Genomic DNA, 24,340 nt, shown 5'->3' with positions numbered 1-24,340 from the left:
AAGATGTGGCATGAGCTTAAGAAAAGTCATGATTCATTTGAAGGGTGGGGCATTGGCAATGGCTTCAAGGAGGAAAGGCAACTGGAGGGCAGACAAGATTTTGACAGGCAGGGAGTTGGGGAGACCCCCTTGCTGGAGGTCACTCTGGCTAAGGCGAGTGTGGGTGATGTGAGTTCTCTCTGTGAAGCGGACTTGACGCTCACTGACCTGGAGGCTCGGAAGACTTGCTGGTGGGGCACGTTGCAGGTCAGCACGGCCCAGCTGCGCAGGTACATGAGCCCAATGAGTTTGAGGACGTTGAAGGCAGGGAGACATGGCGAGAAGAAGGCTCCCATCCTGAAACCAAAATGGGAGGCCAGTTAGCGTCTGTTCTCCTCTGGTCTACCTTGGTTCTGAGAGCTTGAGATTTATACTCTGTGCTTAAAGAACTGAAGAAGCCCCTGGAGATCTGAGACCCCAACCTTCCACCTGCTGGAGATAAGACAAGTCACTTCTGCAGATTAGCAGGGAGCCTGTTTGAAAATATCCTCTTGGCACAAGGATGCTAAGTGTCTCCTGCCTCTTCACACTTAGCAAAGGAAAGGCCCTCTTCCGGTCAAGAGGCAAATAGTGGATAACTGTGGTTTCGGGCAAGCTCTAGATTTTGCCTGTCTATGGGGTTGGTGGGGCTACGTTAATAAATTATTGACTTTCAGATTTGATCAACATTATGTGAAGCAGAGCTACTTTTGTTGGACCTTGTGCTAAGCATCCTCACACATTTTGGCCCATTTAACCTTCTGCAACCATAAAAGGAGGGGTAAATATCCAAAGTTTTTAGACATGAAATGTGGGTCTGGGAAAATTAGGTGATTTGCCCAGAGACTAATAAAAGGGAGACTCTATATCATCCAAACTGAGAGACCTTTGAGAGTGACAGATCTGGGATAACATCCCAGGAAAACAGAGGTATACCTACCCTGCAAATAAGTGCCAAATATGGAATGAAACCCAGATCTTCTGACTTTAAGGCTAAATCTGCTTATACTGGATGTTCATGAAATACAATACTTGTGAAGTTTGGACTCAGCAGCAGGAAAATAGATACAAAGAGAGGTTTAATAAGTAAAACTTTTTAAAAAAAACTTTTGGTTTCTCACATCAGGCAAGACACTTAGCTTCTCTTTTCCTCAGTTTCCTCATATTTAAAATGGAGAAAATAATACTAATTACCTCATAGGGTTTCTATAAGGATTAAACCAGTTATTACAGGGAAAAACATGCCCGACATTCTGGCAAACGTTAAGTAAATGTTTTGTATTATTTTTAATACTGTATTTGTGAAAATATTTTTCAAAATAAGTGGACTCTAAGAATACAGAATTTGAGTAAAGGGATATTACTTTATATTCCATTCCTCCTGCATTTTACTGAATGATTATGAAGAGAGATTGTGTCTTCTGAAGGTATGGGACACCCAGTTTCTTCTTCTTTTTTGTCGTTTGCTTGTATTTTAACAAATAGCACTTTTTGTGGTCCAGTAGGGAAAGCCAGAGATGGAGGGTTGGTTAGGGAGCTCTCCGCCGTGTCCCCATGGACACACACGTCCATGTGGATCAGATGATCCCTTTCAGCCTTTAGTATCTTTAGGAACATGATTGCCTTGGCTGGGGGTTGCCCTGGGTGAGCAGATCTCCCCTAGGATGGGTCTATCTTTCTGGGGGATAGTCATGCACCTGGGCTCAATGTCCAAGTGAGAGCACGGAAGGAGAGTGGGTAGCTGAAGGCAGGCTCCCCAGCTGTGACACAGCCACTGATGGAAGTCCTCCTCAGGGGTCAGCAGCCTCTCCTCCTAGCCTCCCCGCAATCCTCCCCAGCAGCTTATTCTACTGGTTCTTGTGCAGTTTTGTTTGTTTTTCAGTGACCGATAGTGGCCTAAAAATGGACTATTTCCTTCCTCATTCCTTTCTGCAAAATGCTTAGAAAACCATTACTGAAATTACTATATATGTGAAATAGTTCAATTAGAAACTGTTTATGTCCTTTCTTGACTCTTACGACTGTGTTTATTACGGTCATGTCCCATCCAGACTCGGTAAATTAAAATCTTAGCCCAGATTAGATGTAAGCACAGCAGGAAGAAGCTTTGCTACGTACCAAATCATTCCTTGGTTGTAGACTAAATGTAACACGTTCTCTGCTATTTTGAATTCCCCGTATTCAGGCTACAAGAGAAAACGAACTTCTGCATTAAAAAACATTCCAAATTTCTTTGCATAAACCAGTTCACTATAGTCAAATACACAGAATTCTTTGCTCGCCTAGATACGTAGAGATCATTGTCTGTGAGGCCATCCCAGCAAATGCTAAATGTAAGAAAGAAATGGAAACTCAGCTTTGTACAGCCTTTCCTTCTTCCCTCACGTATTTTCTCTCAGCCATGTCAGTTTCCCAGCCTGGCCATCAGGAAAGGATGGATCTGGCCATATGAACTTCCCTAATGGACACGGCATCTTACTTACAAACTTGCTCTCCAGGTCCCAACACCAGTAGTCAGTTAAGTACCGAACGAAAAGTCCTCGGAAGAAGTCTATGAGCAGAATGCTGGCCACAGTGAAGAGCATGTCAATGATGGAGAGCTTCAGCATCTCCTGCAACACAAGGTGTCCTTGGATGCCACCATGCCCTGCCCTTCCCACTGTCCACCTCTTCCTTGGGGTCCTCCCTTCTCTCTTCATTCCCATGGCTTGAGCCACTGTGGCCCCTCCAATGGTGGCTTCATTTTTGGCACATAATGGCTGCTCAACAAATATTTGTTAATTTGAATTTTGATATCTGAGGCCAGCTTTACACAAAGCCAGGGGAAAAGTCTATGGTTCTGAGCCACAGACCACTTGAGGTGTCATCATGGGATATAGTGAAGGTGAAAGGCAGAGGGGTTCAGAGCACAGAGTTTGGAGCAGATGCCTGGGTTTAGGGCTTCATTGTGCTTTTTTTTTTTTTTTTTTTTGATGTGGATCATTTTTAAAGTCTTTATTGAATTTGTCACAATATTGCTTCTGTTTTATATTTTGGTTTTTTGGCACGAGGCATGTGGGATCTTAGCACCCCGAACAGGGCTCGAACCCTCATCCCCTGAATTGGAAGGCTAAGTCTTAACAACTGGACCACCAGGGAAGTCCCCTTCATTCTGCTTTTACTATCTGTGTTTTGGGACCAGTTACTTAAACTCTTGTGCTTCAGTTTCCTCATCTCTGCTTCTACGGATCATAATAAGATTCTAGAGTAAGCACTTAGAACAGGGCCAAGCACACTGTTGATACTGCCTGAGTCTTTACACTGAGTATGATAATTCATTTTGAGACCTGGAAAAACCTAATCCCCCACTGAACTTTATTTTCTTTTTCTATAAAATAGAGATAATGACACTTCAGAGAGTCGCTAGAATTAAGTGATGAAATGGACATGGAAGGGCTTTATAAGGGAACGAGGGAGCCACCTGTCCAACGTATGTCTCCCAGCATTGGCCTTGCAGACTCTGGGTGGAAGCAGTGGTCTTGTTGGCCTCTGAGAGAGGCGAGGTGTAAGTCAGAACATTGGCTTGTTCCAGGGCCCAAGTGCTGTTTCTCCTGAGCCCTATCCCAGGCCCAGGCATGGACCACTTCTCTTCTCCAGGGGCTGCCCTGGTGACAAAGAAGATGGTAGAATCTATCCAATGGCTTGTGCTATTTGGGGGAGCAGTTTCCTGTGGAGAGAGGGAAGGAAGAAGAAAAGGTTGTCCAGTTATGTGTAAATAAGAATCCATCATGAACACCAAGGATATCACTGCATGCTTGGGAATAATTTCTCTTTCTTTATCTCTGTTTCTCTCTGTCTCCGACTCTCTGTCTCTCTCTCTCTCACTATCTCTAGCTTGGTTGATAGCCACCTGACTAGAGTTGGTCCAGTAATGAACATAGAGTTGTAATGAATAGCATTGATTGGTCCCCAGTAAAGTGTCAGAGCCTGTCCTAGGTTACAGCATGTTATATTTCTCATTCTCACAAGAGTGTCAGGCAAGAATGATTATTCCATGTTACAGATGAAGGGACTGAAGCTCAGCTAGTAGAACTCAAACGCTCGAGGTCATGTTGCTAGTAAGTGGCAGGTAAGGACCCAGTCTACGCAACATCAAAGCCCTGATGCAGAACCATTTCTCCCTGTGGCCTCTCCTGTCTTATAAGCAGCAGGATTTGACGCTAGGAAGGTATGGCTTGGGTAAACAACCCTAAAGAAACCTCCTACTCCCTGCCTCCTCTTCCCCTACCATTTTGGGATAACCTCACAGGTGGGGCAGGTTTAAAATGACCTCCAAAACTACCCTAGGCTGGGATGGTGGGGCCTGCTCTGAACTGCTCTCCATAAGATATTTATTTTCTCCTGATTTTCTAAGTGAAAATTAGTCCCATGGTCTGCCATTCTCCTGGGATCATTTACAATAGCTGTTGATAAGCTTTCTTGATGGAATTCCAGGAAAGAGTGTCAAGAGACCCAGGTTCTCATTCCAGCCCTGTCACTGACTAGCCATAAATTCTGGCCTCAGTTTCTCTGTCTTGGAAATGAGACCAAATTTCCTATCCTTTGTTGAGAAGACCACAAATGAACTGATTTTTGAACATGATGAACAGAGTGCAAATACTAGCAGTGATATTGACAACACTGAGGATGACTCTGTATCTGTGTGTGTATGTGTATATATGTGTGTGTGTGTATGTGTATATATGTGTGTATGTATTAAATATGTATGTGTATAAGTGTGTGTATGTGTTTGTGCATGTGTATATATATGTGTATGTATATATGTGGGTATGTGCATGTTTGTGTATATATAGGTGTGTATGCCTATGTGTGTATGTGCGTGTGTTTGTGTATATGTGTATGCCTATATATGTATGTGCGTGTTTGTGTATATGTGTGTATGTGCATGTGTTTGTGTGTGTCTGTATGTGTATATATGTGTGTATGTGCCTATATATGTGTGTATGTGCATGTGTTTGTGTATATGTGTATGTGTGTATGTGTATGTGCATGTATATATGTGTGTATGTGTGTGTGTTTGTGTATGTTTGTGTGTATGTGTATATATGTGTGTATGTACCTATATATGTGTGTATGTGCATGTGTTTGTGTATATGTGTGTGTATGTGTATATATGTGTGTATGTGCATGTGTTTGTGTATATGTGTGTGTATGTGTATATATGTGTGTATGTGCATGTGTGTATGTGTGTGTGGTGTGTGTGTGGGCAGTGGTTGACTGGGCACATCCCCAGGATGGAGCACTCACCTCAGTGCTCATGCTGTTAACTTTGTCCAAGAGGGCGATGATCAGACTGTAGAGGTTTCCCAGGTACAGCACAAGGACCCTGAAAGCCACAAGCCCACTTTGAATGACCAGACCACCACTCCATGGTTCTAGACTGACCACAATTTGGGAGTGACCACCATGTTTTGGCTAAGACAGTTGTTGGTTGCCACACTTGGTTTCCTTCAGAATCAGACTGTGGGCATTAAAAAAAAAATACAGAATTCCAGAATCTACACTGTTTCAAGAGGTCTGGATGGGGTCTGGGAATCCTTTTATCTCCTTACCAGGTGATTCCACTATAGCTGATCTCTGGATCAGTATTTCAGAACCACTGGTATAGCAGACAGTGTGTGAGCTCAGGAAGCGGGGCTCTGAAGTGTAGTGTGACTTATACGTGTCCTTGTGTCATGCCTTCTGGTTTATAAAGTGATTTTCCAGGCATTATCTCATTTGAGTCTAACAACTCTGTGAGGTCCATATTATTATAACCCCCACTTAAGGGACAAGGGTATTGAACATGGGGAGGGCTTAAGTCACCTGCTCGGGTTCACACAGTTCAAAAGAGGCAGGGTGAGATTTCAGGATCTCAGTGGTCTGGTTCCGAAATACAGGCTGAACCTGTCAGACGGGCTGAATCAGTGAGGGGCTGTGGGCACATCTACACCTGCTCACAGGTGGGCAACCTTGAGCAGGTGGCACCTGCCTACAGCAGCCTCTATCAGCCAGTGATCCAAGACTTGATGCCCATTTCCCCGGAGTTGGAAGGTTTTGGGAAACATGTGGAGTTTCCCAGGCTGCAGCCTTGGGTCTTAACAGAAACATGTCTGGGAAAATGAGATGAGAAAGGAAAATGGCAGGTTTACAAATCTCTCACAGGACAGTGGTTGGCACTTGGAGAATCATGAAGCCAGTGCCAGCTGGTGAAAAAGAGAAAGCAGATTTAACATGAGGAAAAGACTCCAGATTGGAACTTGGAGTCGCCCATCCCCACGTGCCTTCATCTCCTCAGTGTAGAGTTTACCACCTGTGACCACCAGTGTGCAGGAGTGAGCAGGGAAACAGGGGCTAGGACACCTCCGGGGGCATCATTCTGACTCATCTTGGCTTTCCCTGTGCACTGTGGAGGGATTCCCTTCAGCTTCCCTTTCTAACTCTGTCTTCACCTAACACAGGGCAGGACCCTCAGAGTCAGCTTGGCACTTGTCTGAAGGAAGGACTGAGAGAATTTAACCTTCTGCCGTCTTCGTATCGCATGGCTCTTGTTCTCACTGTGCCCTGAGTAAAAGGTAACTTCCTCTGCTGGTGAGTTAGTGGAACTAAAGTAATATATCCTACTCTTATTTCTAGAATTAGCCTGAATTCATCAGGGGTAAGTCTCTTGAAGCCTCTGTTTCTCTAGTTTTTTTTTTTTTTTTTTTTTTTTTTTTTGCGGTACGCGGGCCTCTCACTGTTGTGGCCTCTCCCGTTGCGGAGCACAGGCTCCGGATGCGCAGGCTCAGCGGCCTATGGCTCCCGGGCCCAGCCGCTCCGCGGCATGTGGGATCTTCCCAGACCGGGGCACGAACCCATGTCCCCTGCATCGGCAGGCGGACTCTCAACCACTGCGCCACCAGGGAAGCCCTGTTTCTCTAGTTTTGAACGGGAATAATGAGGCCAATCTGTATAATAGGACTGCTGTTAGACCAAATGCAATCATAGAATTGATCCTCCCCAATGCCTGCCGTGAGGGAGTTGCTGAGGACGGCACTTCTCTCTCCTAGGTCAACAGGAGAGGTGCCGAGCAGAGCACAGAGACCAGGGTTCAAGCCTGGGGGGCTGGGAGTCTCTTCCAGAGCTACCCTGGGTGAGGGGCTTCCACACACCCCTTGATCTTTCGAGTGATGTTTTTCTATCTCTGAAATGACAGCTGGACTTCAAGATCGTGGCAAACTACAGCCTTTTAGCCAAACCCTACCCTCTTCTATTTTTGTAATAAAGTTGCAAGGAACTCGGCCACACCCTTTGGATGATGTATTGTCTGTGGCTGCTTTTGTTCCACAACCTCAGAGTTGAGCCACAGAGACCGTGTGACCGGCACAACCAAAAATATTTACTATTTGGTCCTTTATGGAAAACATTTGCTGACTCCTGAATGACAGCCATTCTTCCCAAAGTGATCTGTGGGAAATTTGTTCTGTGGAATGTGATCAAGCATTACAAGAGAAAGCACAATCCAAACACTGTAGACCCGGGAGAGGTGGGAGGTAAATCAGCAGGGCTCGGACAGTGCCACCCTCTGAGACAGTCACCCTAACAGAAACGGGGATTTTTCGGGAAGACAGTGATGATGCCAGCGCTAGAGAAGAAGTGTGGTTTCAGGGGGCTGGCCCCTCTGACCTCCCCCTCCCCCACCCCTACTCCCCGCCTGCTGTGCTCACGTCTGCATTAACCACCTGTATTCACACCCACTGACCATCCCAGCACAGCCCCGATGCTCGATGCTCCCTGATTTACTCACAAGAACCGCTGTGAGTCTATGCTTTGGGGAATTATTAGCAAAGCATGATGTTCATCTCATGTCTAGAAAGACAGCACAGGTCTCTCACCTCTCACGGTCAGTCCACTGAGGGACCCAACGTGAGCAATACAGGGCACATTTCCCAGCATCTTCTTGGTCCTCTTTCTCTTGTATCTGCTTTTTCTGCCTCTTCTCCCCGCTTCCCCTCCCCCTCCCCCTCCCTCTCTCCCACCTCCCCTTCCTCCGCTTGTTCTCATCACCACCTTTTCACCCGTTTCTTCTGTCCTGTCCTCCTGGTCCATCCTCTCCAGCCCCCTCCTCTCTCCCTTGCTTCCTCTTCCCCCTTCTTCCCACCATTCTCTGCTGTAGTATCCTGCTTTTCTTGAGATGCAGCCGTAGGGGAAGTCCTGTGCTAAGTTTTGGGGGGAACGAAGCAAGCCCTGGCTCCCGAGGGACTGAGTTCCCACAGTGGGTGGCCGGACGGGTAACCCACAACAAGCCATTTCCCAGCGGGGTGGTGGTACCTTGCCAGCTGGAAGCGCAGTGTGGTCCGTGGGTGGTACATCTCCAAGGCGGCGATGAGGTCAAAGGCTGATGGTGCCAGCATGGTGACGAGGGACACTACCACGCTCACCTACCAAGAGAGGGTGTGCCCCACTGAGCTCCTCGGGGCCCCGCATCCCAGCCTCCCTCACCTCGTAGCTGGTCTGTAGCCTAATGTTTGGTCAGGGAGGGGTGTATTCAGAGGGTCATGCAGTTCTTACATGGAAAACCTCCCCCAGATCTTGGCTAATTAGCTGTTTTCAAAAGGCCACTTTGCCATGGGTTTATTCCTTCTAGGAACACTCCTTAATCCGAAGACACTTGTACATGTCTTCTGGGATTTACTGGTGTTTCTGCCACCTTCTCCAATTACCATCTCATTCTATTTCTACTTCCCTTACCTTGGATGGAAGAAGGAAATAACTGTAACTGTTAAGAATAGAAAAGGGAAGTCTGAGAGGTAACTTAATATTCTTTCTGCACACGGAAGATTAATTATCTAGAGAATTATGCCTGGCTCTTGTTTCTCTGTACTTATGTACTTTCTCTGCAAATGAAAAAGGAGGCTTAGCTGGTACACAAGAGGTGTAAGCTAAAGGAAGAAATAATTTCTGAATTTACCTTTAAAATATCTATCTGCACACAAGCCCATATTTATCAATATATAACCCACTTAATTGACATAAAACACGAAGAGGTATGGGAAGAGATTACCTAATGCAGCCTCAGATTTTGAAAAATTATTGTACATTGAGGATAAATTGCTAAGTATCACCTTGCCTGCCTGCTTTGCTTTTTAAATCCCAAGGATGAAAATCATTTTCATACAAGTGGTCTGAGAGGTAGCATCTGTGCTATTTCTACCACTCAAATCTTTACAGGTAAATTGAGCCAAGTGTTCAGGACAAGAGTCTTGCAATAAATATTTAAAATTATAAAATTGCTTATAACCTTCTTCTTGGTAATTTTCTATTCATGGGAATAGTCCCATAAATGGAGGGGAAAGAGCATTTAAAAAAATAAGCCATTGGTGTGGGGCTGTTTGGGAAGCATTTGTGATTTAGAAATATGGAAAGTGGGCTTCCCTGGTGGTGCAGTGGTTGAGAGTCCGCCTGCCGATTCAGGGGACACGGGTTCATGCCCCGGTCCGGGAGGATCCTGCATGCTGCGGAGCGGCTGGGCCCGTGAGCCATGGCCTCTGGGCCTGCGCGTCCGGAGCCTGTGCTCCGCAACGGGAGAGGCCACAACAGTGAGAGGCCCGCGTACCACACAAAAAAAATTAAATTAAAAAAAGAAATATGGAAAGCACCTAAATGTTCAATAATCCCCACATGGTCAACTTTGACACATGCAATGAAAGGCAGTGCAGTTGCTAATGCAAGTCTAGGTGAAGTCAGTTTCTGGAAACGTGTATATAAAGAAACACGAAGCCAGAAAAGCAAAGCACAGTCAGCAGCAAAACTCAAAACTAAAGACTGTGCAAATGCCTGAAGGTGTTTTTGAATCAAAATCTTCCTTATTAAGACCAGTGAAATCATTTAGCCAAGTCTGGGTGTTGCCACTCTGGCTCCCAGCTCTTGCAGTCCGTGCTCTAGAAGAAGAGGACTACAATTTTTCCGTGGAGATGTTTCCAGGGAACCCACTTAAGAAACACCCAGGAAACAGAGGGGCAGCTACTGTTGTGTGGGTACCTCGTTCTTTTCCCAGAGCGTCAGCTCCTTCTTGGACTGTGCCAGCTTCTGGGACCGGTCCACCACGAAGTAGATAAGATAGATGCTCCCAGCCAGCGAAAGAAGCACCAAGATGTTGGCGATGACCCTCAGGCAGATGGTCACTGCCCTGCGGGGAGAGGCAGGTATGAGGACGATATAACGGGCTCTGCACAGGGCACCCTGATGCACAGAAAAGGCCAGGGAAGGATGGGAAGACATTTACTGCCAAGTGGATTCTCCGCCCTGAAGAATCAGTGTTCTTCCCTCACCCCCCAGAATCCCTCATTTCCTAAGAGATCAACAGTGAGTTATAAATCTAAGCCACCAGCATCAGTGGGGCTTTAAACACACACACACACACACACACACACACACACACACACACACACGTTCTGGAGTCTGAGTATTTGGGCTTCAGTGTTTGCTTTGCCACTTAAAATTGGAGTCCTGTGGCATATGCACATTTCAGTTATAGGAGCTCAGGTACGGGTGCTCAGGAGAGGGAAGGGGGAGGAAGCAAGGAGGGGAGGGAATGATCCTGCCTCTCATTTCACACCATGATTTCGATATTATACCACATTATTTACTTGGAATTTGTTATCTGTCTTTTCCCTTTAGAAAGCAAGTGCTCAGTTGTTAAAGTATTCTTCATGGCTGTATTCTCAGCTCTTAGAACAGGCCCAGTACATAGAAGCACTTCATAAATATTTGCTGGAGGAAGAAGTAAAGAAAGGAGCTGGGACACGGGCTCCTCTTTCCTCGCCAGGTCTCACTTCCCAAAGACCTCTTACAATCAACCGTGATGCTACTACAGTAAGTCCCCTACATAAGAACCTTCAAGTTGCGAACTTTCAAAGATGCGAACATGCATCTGGAACCTGTACCAGCAACGTCAGGCGTGAGTGACATTGCAGCTTGCCCTCCGTCTCCTGTTGCTGACAATCCTTCAGCTCTAGCATCTCCCACCTCCTCTCCCTCCTCCAGTCACTAACTCTTCTTGCCAGCCCCTGGATGCCAGCTGTTGTACTGTACTACTGTACTTTTCAAGGTACTGTACTATAAGAGTCAAAATGTTTTACTCATTGTGTTTGTTTTTATGTATTATCTGTGTGAAAAGTATGATAAACCTATTCCAGTACAGTACTATAGAGCCGATTGTGTTAGTTGGGGACCTAGGCTAACTTTGTTGGACTTACGAAAAAATTGGACTTACGAACGTGCTCTCGGGACTGAACTCGTTCATATGTAGGGGACTTACTGCATTTACAGTAAGTTTCCAGTTTTAACTGAAAAAAACCCACTCTTCCTGAAGGAAAACTCACTGACTCCAATTGGCTTATCTTTAAGGCATCTGCTTCCGACTTTGGGGTCAGTCTTAGTCCGTTTTCCCTGAAAGCAGAACCTCAGGCAAAGGTGTGTTTGTGAGGAGTTTTTCTGGGAAGTGATGCCAGGAAGCGTGCGTGAAGTTCTGGGGAGTGAGACCAGAGAGAAGGGCAGGCGGTACAAGGTGTGAGTGGAGCTGGCCACAGCTGGAGGCAACTACAGGACCTTCTGAGGGGCCTGTGAAATGGCATCTCAGAAATGCCCGGCCGGGGTGAAAATGTGAAGCATTTTCCATCAGCTCCTGTTCCCTGGTTGGTAAGGGCCACTCCAGAGCACTGACTCCCAGTGTTGCACCCAGTCTTTTGGTTGCATGAACACATGTGGACTGGGATCTTGTGGGTGCCCCACACTGCAGCCTCAGAGGAACCCTGGGCAGCGAGCAATGGGTACAGTGGAGGCTCTGAGGGGCATGTGTGCAGCCGGTAGCAGCCTGCACAGCCTGCTTGGCATCAAGGGCTGGAGAAAGAGGTGTGGCCAGGAGGATTTGGAGGGGCACGCGAGGGGTGTACCACCCGCTCCCCACCCTCTGGGTGACCTTGGGCAGGTGACAACATCTCCTTCTGCATGCATCTTAGCTTTTCCTCTGCGCAATGAGAAAACTCACTCCCAAATGGAATGGTAAGTGTCTCCTTGTCTTCTGGCAGAGGAGAGCTTTAGATAAGGTGTCATAGAGCACCAGAGATGGAAGACTTGAGAGTGAGGTCCATTAACACCACCTTAGCGCTTATTCACTTCCTCCTGTCCCCAGATCACGCTGTCATCATTTGTAGAGTCATACTACCCACGTGGTCCCTGAGGCAGGTCCTGCATTTCTGGTCCCCCCTCCCCATCTCCAGCACTGTTGGTCCTTGTGGCAATTACACCAGAAAATGCACGTGATGGGCTTGCGGGGGGAAGTAGGCAGTCACATGCTAGTTTTCCCCTGTCTCCACCCTCTTCCTTCCACCTCCTGTTATAATATCCTGGATATCCCAGAATACCTCTTACACATCTATTTTCCTCCAGTTTTGACAGAATCAGGAGGACTCAGGATTTGTGTGTGCAAGAGAGATGAGAATTCGGTTTCTTGTTGATTTGTTTGCTTGTAATAATGAATCACTGAATGAGACATTTTTTAACTGGAATGCATTTAGGACGGCAGGAGCTTCCAAATTTGAGGGAACATAAAAACCACCTGTGAGTTTTGCTTTGCGAGACCTGCTAAGAAGCTGGAGCCTTGTCTCTCACCCCCAGAGACGTTAATTCAGTCAATCAGGGTGGGTGCCAAAGGGGTCTGCGTCTGCAGTGCCCGCGGGTGATTCTGATGTGGGTGGGTGCTCTCTTTCCTCTGAGAAGCACGGATGGAGTCCCATCCTTTCATTTCATAAGTGAGGAAGTGGAGGCCCGGAAAAGTCAAGGGAGTTTCGGGGACATAGAAGTTAATGACAAAGAGAGGGCTAGAATCCATCTTCTGACACCCTATGGAGAGTCCTTCCCACCACAACAACCTGCTTCCTCTCAGGGGCTGGGTGTTTCCTCCACTCCCCAGGTCTCCAGCACTCCCCAGGACAGGCTTTCTGCACTGAAGGAACTAATCATGGGGCTTAAAAAACCAGTGAGGATGGACCTAGAGACTGTCATACAGAGTGAAGTTAAGTCAGAAAGAGAAAAACAAATACCGTATAATATCACTTATATGTAGAATCTACAAAAATGGTAGAGATGAACTTATTTGCAAAGCAGAAATAGAGTCACAGATGTAAAGAACAAACTTATGGTTACCAAGGGGGCAGGGAGGGTAGGATGAATTGGGAGATTGGGATTGACTTATATACACTACTGTATATATAATAGATAGCTAATGAGAACCTGCTATATAGCACATGGAACTCTACTCAGTGCTCTGTGGTGATCTAAATGGAAGGAGATCTAAGAAGGAGGGGATATATGTATACATATAACTGATTCACTTTACTGTACAGCAGAAACTAATGCAACATTGTAAAGCAGCTATACTCCAATAGAAATTAATTTAAAAAAAAGAACCAGTGAGGATATTGGATGAGCAGGCGTGTCTGGCCCAGGAGGACAGGGTCATTGCCTTTCTGTGTCGTCCATTCTGTGGCCGAAGGGCCTCACCGTCACCAGGGAAGCCCTCACAACCTTGAGAAGAACTCCAAACCCGAGAAGTCACTTTAGAAGTTTTGTCAACAAGCATTGGATACTATTTGTGTCCTAGGACTTCAGAGATTTGTTGCTAAATAAAATTAGTTTTTGCTTAGTTTAACAAACTAGAAATTGGTGCTAAAAATATCTTTTATTATCTAAGTAAAAGAATAGGAAGCTGGTCAGCCTCAGACCTCTCACCCTACTGCCAGATCCATGGAAGGAGGAACAACCCCGAAACACTGCTATTGAAAAATTATGGGGTTCCCACAGTCCACATTACCAGAAGGACAGATTTTAAGGAGACGAACTGCCTGAAGAGGTGTGAAAATGAGATATAGTCTGGTGATTTTCCTACTAAATTGAAACAGCTTATCAATGAATTCAGGATGGGGAGTCTTCATACATACAGGTTTTTGCTCTTCTTCTTCTCCTGTTCTTCCAATATAGCCTCCTTTAAAGAAAGACACATATGGTATCAAAAGCTTAGCATCATCGTTAATCATAAATATTCAGAAATGGTTTATGAAAGAAATGACTTATCCAGTATTTTCAATCATAACTTCAATGTCTAGACTTCGTCCAATAAGAGTCTATTGATATCAGTGCTTTATATGATAATAGATAAAAAAGGAAATTGGGGAATGGGAAGAAGAGGGGGAGGAGTAAATTATTTAGGTCACTGAAAGGATCTAAATAATTTTTTTCTCAAAAGGGGGCACCATTTAACTGTCTGTGCTGTTCAGTAGATCCAGGTCTCCGAATGCCTTTGACTGCATTATCTTCTAAGGTAACACTAAAAGCTTATATCCCTCACATATATGTATTTATTCATTTACAAGTTATGTACACGCAACACGGTAGTAATCCATTATGCAAATGAACAAAGATACACACACTGAAATTTCAGAAGGATGAAAGTAAAAAAAAAAAAAGAGAAGTTCCCATATTTTTCTCCAGTACACCATCAGATTGTTTGGTGCATGTTGGAGGCACATTATGTCGCGTCTCGGTGCAGACTGTGGCTGCCCTGGCCTGTGAGCACCGTGGGAAGGAGACCACGCTGACTCTCCCAGCAGAGGGCCAGCGGCTCACGCTGTGAAGGCTGTGATCTGCAGAGCCCTGATTCCTGGCAGCCTGAACAGGCTCGCTTACTCACCCTGATGCTGTTCACGATGGCAGCGGTTTTGCTCTCTGCCGCCTCTGGGTTTCCAATGAGGTAGTCCCAGGCACAGAACACCCGCCAGCAGAACGTGTAGTTTTCATTGGACGCGCTGGCGAGGCTCATGCGGGAATTCTTAGCCATCCTGCAAAAAAGGACCAGAGAAAACCATAATCTGAAAAGTTACATGCACCTCAATGTTCCTTGCAGCACTACAATAGCCAGGATATGGAAGCTACCTAAATGTCCATCAACAGATGAATGGATAAAGAAGATGTGGCACATATATACAATGGAATATTACTCAGCCATAAAAAAGAACGAAATAATGCCATTTGCAGCAACAGGGATGCAAATAGAGATTATCATACTAAGTGAAGTAAGTCCGACAGAGAAAGACAAATATCATGATATCACTTGTATGTGGAATCTAAAAAAAGGCTACAAATGAACTTATCTACAAAACTGAAATAGAGTTACAGATGTAGAAAATAGATTTATGGTTATGGGGGGGTAAGGGGGAGAGGAATAAATTGGGAGATTGGGATTGACATAGACACACTACTATGTATAAAATAGATAACTAATAAGGACCTACTGTATAGCACAGGGAACTCTACTCAGTACTCTATAATGACCTATATGGGAAAAGAATCTAAAAAAGAGTGGATATATGTATATGTATAACTGATTCACTTTGCTGTACACCTGAAACTAACACAACATTGTAAATCAATTATACCCCAGTAAAAATTTTTTTAAAAAAGGACCAGAAAGGGTCACCTAAGAACAGTGTCAGGAGCAGGCTCAGCCACTAGGGGGCTGCTGCGAGTCCACGCAGAGCAAGGAGCCCCATCTGGATTCAGCCCCTCTCACGGCTTGTGTCCTCAGCCAACCCCTTTGAACAGTGTGAAAACAGCAAATTCTTGGGTGAGTCCGGTGCACAAGCTCTCCCATCACTGGTGGTCAGGAGGTCCCTGAAGGTGTGTGCATCCACTGCATCTCTGTGCAGCTGTGATTGTGAAACCAAATTCTTTACTCTGAGCTGAATCCATCTCCTTGGAGCCCCTGCCTATTGAAGTAACTACCCCACCTCACCAAGCAGGAGCACTTCGGATCCCTCCCTAACACGACTTTCCCTCAGATGTATGGGAAGGCAGGGGTCACGATCCCGCCTTGGGTGTAAGTTCCCTGTCTTCTAGACCATCTCTCCTGTTAGAAGCTTTTACCACTCTGTCCATCCATACTTCCTGCTCCCGAGTTGACATCCATTTGTCTCTTAAATTGTAACATCTAGCAAACAGCCCGTGTCTTGAGGCCATCCAGAGGCTAAGCTGGAAAGCTTCTTGTGAACTGAAGGTCCTCGAGTCCCTGTGCATCTCCCTAGGTTTTTGTTTGATGATGATGATGATGGTGATGATGATTGTTTTATCTTTTTTAAATCCCAACCCCTTCTACCTGCACTTTGCAAAGATGCCACAAGGGGCAGTGTGATGAAGACGTACTGGTAGACACGCATCAGAGGGAAGGAGCAGGTGAGCCAAGAGGGTGGGGGCCCGCTTCTCCTTGGGCTCAGAGCCTCTCTGTCACTCTGCGTTTATCTAGCTCCTACACAGAAGCACAGAACGTAACAGCCGTAAGGGAACCTGGTGATACTCTGAGCCAACCTGCCCATTTTACAGATGAGGCCCCAGCCAGTCTGCTTTCTTTGCACTGCACCCTCCTTTCAATAACCAACTACATGTTTGAACTGCATCACAACACAGACGAGACTGGCCTGTGCGTAATTTGTAACTAGGTCACAGGCAAACATATAGTCAAAGGAGGATGCTTTGCTTTCTGCAACCTCTGGTCACCTAACCCATCTCGTTCACCTCTCTTTTAGTGCAGTTCCTATGAGACAGGCTGGGACCTGGGACCCTTTGCTGCAGTGCTGCAGTGCTTGCACATGGACACACCTCCCCATGAGCAACAAAATACAAAGAAACTGTATTGGGCTAAAAATAACTGCGTGCATGCACACTTGGGTCAAATGCTGGACCCAAAGGATACAAAGAGACCAAAAAGCCCAACTGCCACTTTTGAAGAGCCTGGAGCAAAAACAGAGTGTCCGGAGCAAAAGCAGGGGGCTGCGCATGCCCCCTGCACACACCACCACCTAAGGGGTGGCAAAACACCTAAGCCACCCTTCTGGCCTGACACCTGGACACACACCTACCCGCACCTCATATAAGAAATAAGCTTGCCCCCGCTCAGGGAACAAGCGAGCAAGGGAACCTGTTGTTTGCTTTTGCTCCCTGCTGCTGCAGCAGGGGCCCTAGTAAGGCCTTGCTTGAATTTCTTGTCTGGCCTCTAGTCAACTTCTATTGGCTGGGGAAGGCCAAGAACCTTGGTCGGTAACACCCACATTGTCTAAAATGATGTTACCTGGTAACTCTATTTGATTCTTGTCTCTCCAGACCCGACACAGAACATGGCACAAAGCTTTAAGTGTTCAATCAGTGTTGGTTAAAATGAGCATACATCTCTTTTATCTGTGGTCTCCTCATCTGTAAAATGTGTAGATTTATGCCTTGACTTTACAGGGTGAGTGACAAGATAAAATGAGATCATATGTATCATTTTGGCATGTATTTTGAGAAACTGAACAGACATACTTTTTTAAGAGAATGATGAAGCTGTAAGCAAACACTGCCATCCCCACCAGGAAATAGGCCAAGGGCAGTCGGTAGCCAGCCCTCCCGATCCTTCTCTCACTGCCATAGTAGCCATAGAAGAGGACTGAGTATTGGAGGTAACCCTGCAAAGAGAGCACTCGGTGTCATTTCTGACTCCCAGGTCCTAGAACATTCACCACCCCCCTCGAGACAAAAGTGTGGCCAAGCCTGAACCTCACCCCCAAGGACCAGACGGTGTCCAGATCTTGGGCAGATGCAATGTGCTCCTTGGGGATGGTCTTGCTGGCTGTGCTTCCAAAGGGTTGGCCTGCAATAAGCTGGTGAGAGAGGAAAGGATGTCACACGGTCCTCTGGGTGGGAACGGACCAGAAGAAAAGGGGCCATTGATCTCCATGCACCTCTGAAGATGCTGCACATATGAGATCCCTAGGGGGTGGATTCTGCTTGATACTCATTGATGAGAAATTAATCATGAGTGGCCAGATTTTCTTTTTGGCTGATCGGGGCCTGTCTGGGGGTACTCTCTCTAGGCTAGACATGGCTTCTATGGGTGGATGACTGAAGCCACTGGGTTTCTATAATGGCATGGGACATGGCCCCATTTACTTTACAAGGATAAATTTGAGTTGAGAAGTGGTTTTTATTTTAACACAATGTCTGCAAACTGTCCCATAAGCCAAATCTAGCCTGTCGCCACTTTTTGTGTGGCCTGAGAGGTAAGGTTGGTTTGTGCATTTTCAGATGGTTGGGAAAAAAAATCCAAAGAAGAGTAGTATTTTGTGACACATAAGAATGATAGGAAATTCAAATTTCTGTATCTATAAATAAAATTTTATTAGAATACAGCCACACTTATTAGTTACCTAATGTCTATGGCTGCTTTTGTACTACACAGTAGATTTGAGAAGTTGTGACAAACCATACGGCCCACAAAGCCTAAAATATTTACTCTCTGGCCTTTTGCAGAAAAAGTTTGCCAGGCCCTATTTTTTTTTTTTTTTTTTTTTTTTTTTTTTGCGGTACGTGGGCCTCTCACTGTTGTGGCCTCTCCCGCTGCGGAGCACAGGCTCCGGACGTGCAGGCTCAGCGGCCATGGCTCACGGGCCCAGCCACTCCACGGCATGTGGGATCTTCCCGGACTGGGGCAGGAACCTGTGTCCCTTGTATCGGCAGGCGGACTCTCAACCACTGCGCCACCAAGGGAGCCCTCCAGGCCCTATTTTAACACACAGATTAGCCTTCCCATGAGGGTAATGAGTGCGTTGTCTAATGCTATGGCTCTAAACGTCTCTACTTTTTAACAAATGGCACTTTTAAACTCACCTGACATAGTTCTTACCTCTGGAATGACAATAAAAGCACCTGTCATAATCGTGAGCACAATATTAATTCCAAATAACCATCTCAAGAATATGAAATAAGAGGCAACACCAGATCCAAAATGACCTAAAGAAAGACAAGATAATGAGGACGGTTTATAGAAAATCCTCCCAGTGTAAGAACTTCTCTGTAAAGCAACACTGTAATTTTTCTTATAGCAGCAGGACATAGACTAAGAATGCCATAATTGTACCTATCAGGGTGTTGTCCCACAATGATCATTTAGAAGGATTAAGATGTTCATTAATGTCTACCAGTCATATACACAGATCCCTAATCCCTAATGGATTACTTTCCCTAATGTTATATTGATTGAAAATGCTTTTATCAAATTTACATTTCACCTATGTTCAGAAGTATCAGCATCTTTTGAGAATTTACTATATTTCTTTGCTATTTTGCATAGTTCTGAAAATTCCAAGGATATTCTAAGGATTCTTCTGTCTTAATTTCAAAAGAAATAACAGTATGTTACATGTTAACATTAACATCTAACATAGTGTTAGATGGGTGAAGGGGTTATGAGAATTCTCTTTGTCACTTTTCCATACATCTAAACTTATTCTAAAATAAGAAGTGTAGTTAAAAACAAATTCCTATTGAAAAAACAAGGGGGCATAGAAGTAGTTGGATTGGGATATGGGTGACACTTGTGATGATTTTCTGGAGCGAGTGGACTTGTATCATACTTTGGAAGAATAACGTCTTGAAATTTTATTTCAAATCTAGCTTATGTTTCATAATAGGTAGGAAAACACAAAACATCACAAAGAAAACCAAAAAATTACCTATTGCAAGGTTACTAAATTAAAATCACTACCAGAATTACTTTCTAGTAAATTTTTAGGGGAACCCTCCATTTTCATTCTATATGTGTATTTTTTTAGTATAAAATTGGCATATCTCTATAATATGCATCTTGAGCTATCAATATATTATGAGTGTTTTCTCATACAAAATATATCCCTATAAAATGAATTTTATTGTTCCAGCAAACCAATTTTACATAATTGATTTAACTTATCCCCCACTACTTGACACTTAGGAAGTTTCTAACTTTTCACTAAGGTAAATAATCCTGCAAGAATCAATTTCTGTCTAAGGTCAGATTTCTTGGAAGCAGAGCCTGAGAAAAGGGTTCAGCTAACATGATACAATGAGGAAGTGCTCTCAGGATAAAAGGGGTGAGGGAGTCAAGGGAGGTCAAGGGAAAGAGCTAAGCAAAGATGTCATCTCAGCTGGAGCCCAGCTTAGCCTCATCCCATGGGGAGCTCTGGAGAGCAAGTTGCATCATAGAGTTGGTTCCACTTTGAACAAAAAGCTGGACTTGAATACCCCTTTGTCATTGCCTCTAGGCTACCCAGTGGGTCTGGGGGAGCAGGTGACGAGTGCCCAACATCTGGAACAATGTTGGCCAAGGTTCATCCTCTAGAGAAGACAACTATGAGTCGTAGAAGCCAACACTCAGAGCAGCTGAGAAAAGGTGGACCAGCCAAGTAAAGGGATCTGGGCTGGGCACCAAGTGTGTCCACACAGCCTAGTGCATTGATTTTGTCGTGGCTGTTGTTTTCTCTGGTTGTGAAGGAGTGGAAGAGTTCTATCAAAGAGTATAAACATTTTGATGACATTTGGTCCAAATTATAACTTTCCCCTAGAAATATCATCCCAATTGACATTTCCACCAGCTGGTATTTAATTGCACTTCAATGTTGAAAATTTCCCCTCCACCTCAATTTTTCCATCTTTTAGATCTGTTTATTTTTTATATATGTAAAATTTCTTTTATGTATAGTTGAATACAACAGTACTTTCCTTGATGATTCCTTCTTTACTTTTATAATTTGACAGGCTTCCATTCGGAGATCACATTACTTATATTTCTTTTAATTCTCTAATGGCTTCCTATTTTCTATTTAAATATTTAATGGAACTTTAAAATGAAAGCTCTAATGTTATTCTTTAAAACAGTTGAATTGTCCCAGCATCATTTATGGTGCTATGTTACACTGTTTCAATTCTTGTAGCTTTTATAATATATTTTAACATTTTGGTTTTACAAGTTCATTTGAGTTTTTCCTTTTAAAAAAGTTTTCAGTTAGTTTTTTTTTTCATATGAGTTCATTGTTTTGAATATAAAAAACATTGCATGGAGAATTTTATTGGAATTGCATTCAACCATAAACTGATATTGAGAAAATCAACACCTTCCAAATATTAAATCATTCTATGTCTCTTCACAAGACTTTTAAAAAATCCCGTGGTCCAATTTTAGTTTCATTATTTCAGACTTCTGGTTATATTTATTCCTGGTCTTGTGTGTTGCATTTGTGTGTTTGTACTGTGTGTGTGTTTTTAAATGGGACTGTGACTGATTTATTTTTTAGGATATTTTTCTAAATGATTACAATCACTTCTCTCCAAATGCAAATTTCTGCATTTTTGTTTTGCAATTGCCCATGTTATCCTTTTATTCACCTACACAGTTTTCCCCTCTATCCTTTTGAGTTTGTATTGTGTCTAAGGCATGAGCTGACAGAGAACTGAAGAGCCACAGTGGAACGTGGGACCGTTTTTATCCCGGGAGGTGGTGGGGACAGGCACTGTGTCTTCCATCTCCACGGACCCATGTCCAGCCTAGGTCGGCACTACGTGTGCAAGGGCCCCTGGCTGCTCAGTGTAAGGTCTGGGACGTACCAGACCTGTCTCGGGCCTCACTGCTGTCTGGCTACTGGCACCGCATCCCCGCCCCATTCCTCCAAGTGCCAACACTTACTCTCGATTTTCTTTATCCTCATTTCCCAGGGGATGAAGATGACCACAAAGTTACAGGCCAGACGAGCAAACTTCCGCCACAGCTAGACAGGAGGGAGCAGGATTAGAGGACTTGACATTCGTGAAGACGGCAATGCCTTTGTGGAACCAGGGTCCTAAATGGAGGCGAGGCCCGCAGACACACCAGTTGATACCTTTCATTATGATTTCACAGGCCTTTAGGGAGCCCTAGGACCAAAGCAGTGCTTGTCTTCTCTGGGCTCCTGCCCAGGTGAAGTCTCCTGTTTAGGGCTCTGAGCTGCGGTGTCTGTACTGAGGTGCATATTTTCTAGGGTTTCAGCCTGCCTTATTCACACCATTCCTGCTGTGAGGACTAAGAACAGGTAAAACTACTTGAGGAATGATGTCCAAATACACCCCCTTGGTCCCCTTCAGGAGTGGGGCTCAGGAATCCACATGACTCACAAACTCGCCAGTGATTATAGTTCCCGTCCCTATTTTAAGGACCAAGAGCCTAGAACATATCCTGAAAATGAGCCCCATTGTGTGCCTCCCATCCTGCAGCTGGAGCTCATCTCCCATCCTCTCTCCTAGCCAAAGTTGCCAAAATAAGGTCTGGAAATTTGTCTTGGATGTTTAAGACACAATCGCCAAAAGTTCAAAAATCTTTTTTTTTTTTTTTCTCAAAGGAGAATAAAGCAAAATGTGAAAATGTGCCCTGACACTGAGCTTTCTCTCCCACAACATTAGCAAGTGGTTCATTTTAATACACAGACAATGTGGGTTTGTGTTGGAAGCAAATGATATCATTGCAGAAAGAAGGGTTACAAATGTAATTACAACCTTCTGAACTATAAGACAGCACGTGGTCCTGATGCAGACATGCATGATTATGTTATCCTGAATATGTCTGCTAAGGCCAAAACGGCTGCTTGTAAATGAAAATCTATTTGAATGTTATCAGAAGTTGGAATTGTTCACTTTCTGCTTATGATTTAAGACCCAACTCAAATACAGCTACTCCCATGGAGACCTCACACAGATTCTCTGTAGCCAGAAATACATTCTTCCATCTGTAAACTTCCCCAGCTATCATCTGGTCTCTGATAATGCTTATCACATCCTAGCTTATATTGCCTTTATATTGTTCACCTGGCTTTTTCTCCTCCAGCATTGAGAGGAAGACCATGGCTTTCTGATTTTTCATCCTCTACAGCATACAGAGGCAGAATGCCCAGTATCCTTTGGCGAGGGTTTGGTGTTGAAAGCATTTGAGTTTCTGGTCCATTGTAAAGTCGTTAAGAGGAAGAAGCACTGGGTGGAAGGCCAGAGACCTGAGTTCTAGCTCGACCTCTATCTTACTGTGTGCCCTGGCAAAGTTATTTTCTTTCTTTGAGATTCAATCTCCTCATCTGTACAAGAAGAAGTAGGATTCAATCAGTGGGTTTCAGGGTGCTCTTTGAATTTAAATTTCGATTGAATTTCAGTGGAAACTTCAATACACAGAACCCACTAAAGCAGAGTAACTTCTGTAGGTAAGAGATGCAAAGCCTCCTTCCCCAGCCTCTGGTGCTCATTTGAGAAGCCAGGGACCCCAAACTCAGTTTAAAGGGCACTGGACTGAATGACGCCCACCCCAACACTCATTCTGATGAGGAGAATCTACACTAGCAAGGAGCTTCCTAGAGGCAAATATCATTGAAAAACACGATTTATTGATGACCAAGATTCGGTAAGGCATGGGGAAAAACACCACACTTATCTGACGATTTGCACTATATCTCTATGGCAAAAGCCTTGAAACTTTGGAATGAATCACGATTTTAAGAGCAAAGTGCTCAGCCATAAAAAGGAACAAAATTGGGTCATTTGCAGAGACGTGGATGGACCTAGAGAGTGTCATGCAGAGTGAAGTAAGTCAGAAAGAGAAAAACAAATACTGTATATTAACGCATATATGTGGAATCTAGAAAAGTGTTATAGATCATCTTTTTTGCAAAGCAGAAATAGAGACACAGACAGAGAGAAAAAACGTGTATGGATACCAAGAGGGAAGGGGAGGGTGGGACGAATTGGGAGATTGGGATTGACACATATACACTATTGATACTATGCATAAAATAGATAACTAATGAGAACCTACTGTATAACACAGGGAACTCTATTCAGTGCTCTGTGGTGACCTAAATGGGAAGGAAATCTAAAAAAGAGGGGATATGTGTATAACTGATTCACGTTGCTTACAGTAGAAACTAACACAACATTGTAAAGCAACTATACTCCAATAGAAACTAATTTAAAAAAAGAAAAAAAAATAAGAGCAAAGTGAACACAAAATAAGGCAAAACCAAAAACCAAACTCAGAAGAAAACAGGTCCTAATGGTTATGGCCTGTGTTATTGAGTTTTAGTAAGGGCTTCTAAGAGCACCTGAAGCAGATGTGTTCTAACAACATGTGCAACCGTTTATGAAAAGTGTGTTCATCCAGAATGTGTACTGAGCACCTACACTATGTTTCCAGTACCGTGGATGCAAATCGTGAACAAGACGTGTGAGATGTCAGCTGATGTGGAGTTTGCATTCATGTCGAGGGGAGGCACCCACAAAGAGTTCAATGCCACATGGGACACAGGCCATTAGGACTGGGGGGATGGCTCTTTGAAACAAAGGGTCAAGGAAGGTCTATCTGGGGAGGTCAAACTTGGGCTGAGACTTGAATGAAAATGAGTCAATATTTCAAAAA

At 44.5% G+C, this 24,340-nt stretch overlaps 1 protein-coding gene across 1 annotated transcript in view; it reads right to left on the bottom strand.

The window, feature by feature from the left end:
• Nucleotides 1-24,340, bottom strand: part of TMC3 (transmembrane channel like 3) — a 46,260-nt gene that overhangs the window by 12,436 nt on the left and 9,484 nt on the right. Inside the window, exons 4-16 of the mRNA XM_060095359.1 lie at nucleotides 21,599-21,680; nucleotides 18,785-18,891; nucleotides 17,664-17,762; nucleotides 17,425-17,567; nucleotides 14,765-14,912; nucleotides 14,016-14,059; nucleotides 10,057-10,204; nucleotides 8,347-8,456; nucleotides 5,305-5,383; nucleotides 3,479-3,724; nucleotides 2,502-2,630; nucleotides 2,137-2,204; nucleotides 208-336 (exon numbers count right to left, since the gene is read on the bottom strand). Of these exons, the coding sequence (XP_059951342.1) occupies nucleotides 208-336; nucleotides 2,137-2,204; nucleotides 2,502-2,630; nucleotides 3,479-3,724; nucleotides 5,305-5,383; nucleotides 8,347-8,456; nucleotides 10,057-10,204; nucleotides 14,016-14,059; nucleotides 14,765-14,912; nucleotides 17,425-17,567; nucleotides 17,664-17,762; nucleotides 18,785-18,891; nucleotides 21,599-21,680 (1,532 nt within the window). The remainder of the gene's footprint in view (nucleotides 1-207; nucleotides 337-2,136; nucleotides 2,205-2,501; nucleotides 2,631-3,478; nucleotides 3,725-5,304; nucleotides 5,384-8,346; nucleotides 8,457-10,056; nucleotides 10,205-14,015; nucleotides 14,060-14,764; nucleotides 14,913-17,424; nucleotides 17,568-17,663; nucleotides 17,763-18,784; nucleotides 18,892-21,598; nucleotides 21,681-24,340) is intronic.

The sequence above is a fragment of the Mesoplodon densirostris genome, chromosome 4 (genome assembly GCF_025265405.1).
Source record: "Mesoplodon densirostris isolate mMesDen1 chromosome 4, mMesDen1 primary haplotype, whole genome shotgun sequence".
In the NCBI taxonomy this organism is placed as follows: domain Eukaryota; kingdom Metazoa; phylum Chordata; class Mammalia; order Artiodactyla; family Ziphiidae; genus Mesoplodon; species Mesoplodon densirostris.
The sequence above is the reverse complement of the archived record's forward strand: the minus strand, read 5'-3'. Positions and strand labels throughout refer to the sequence as shown.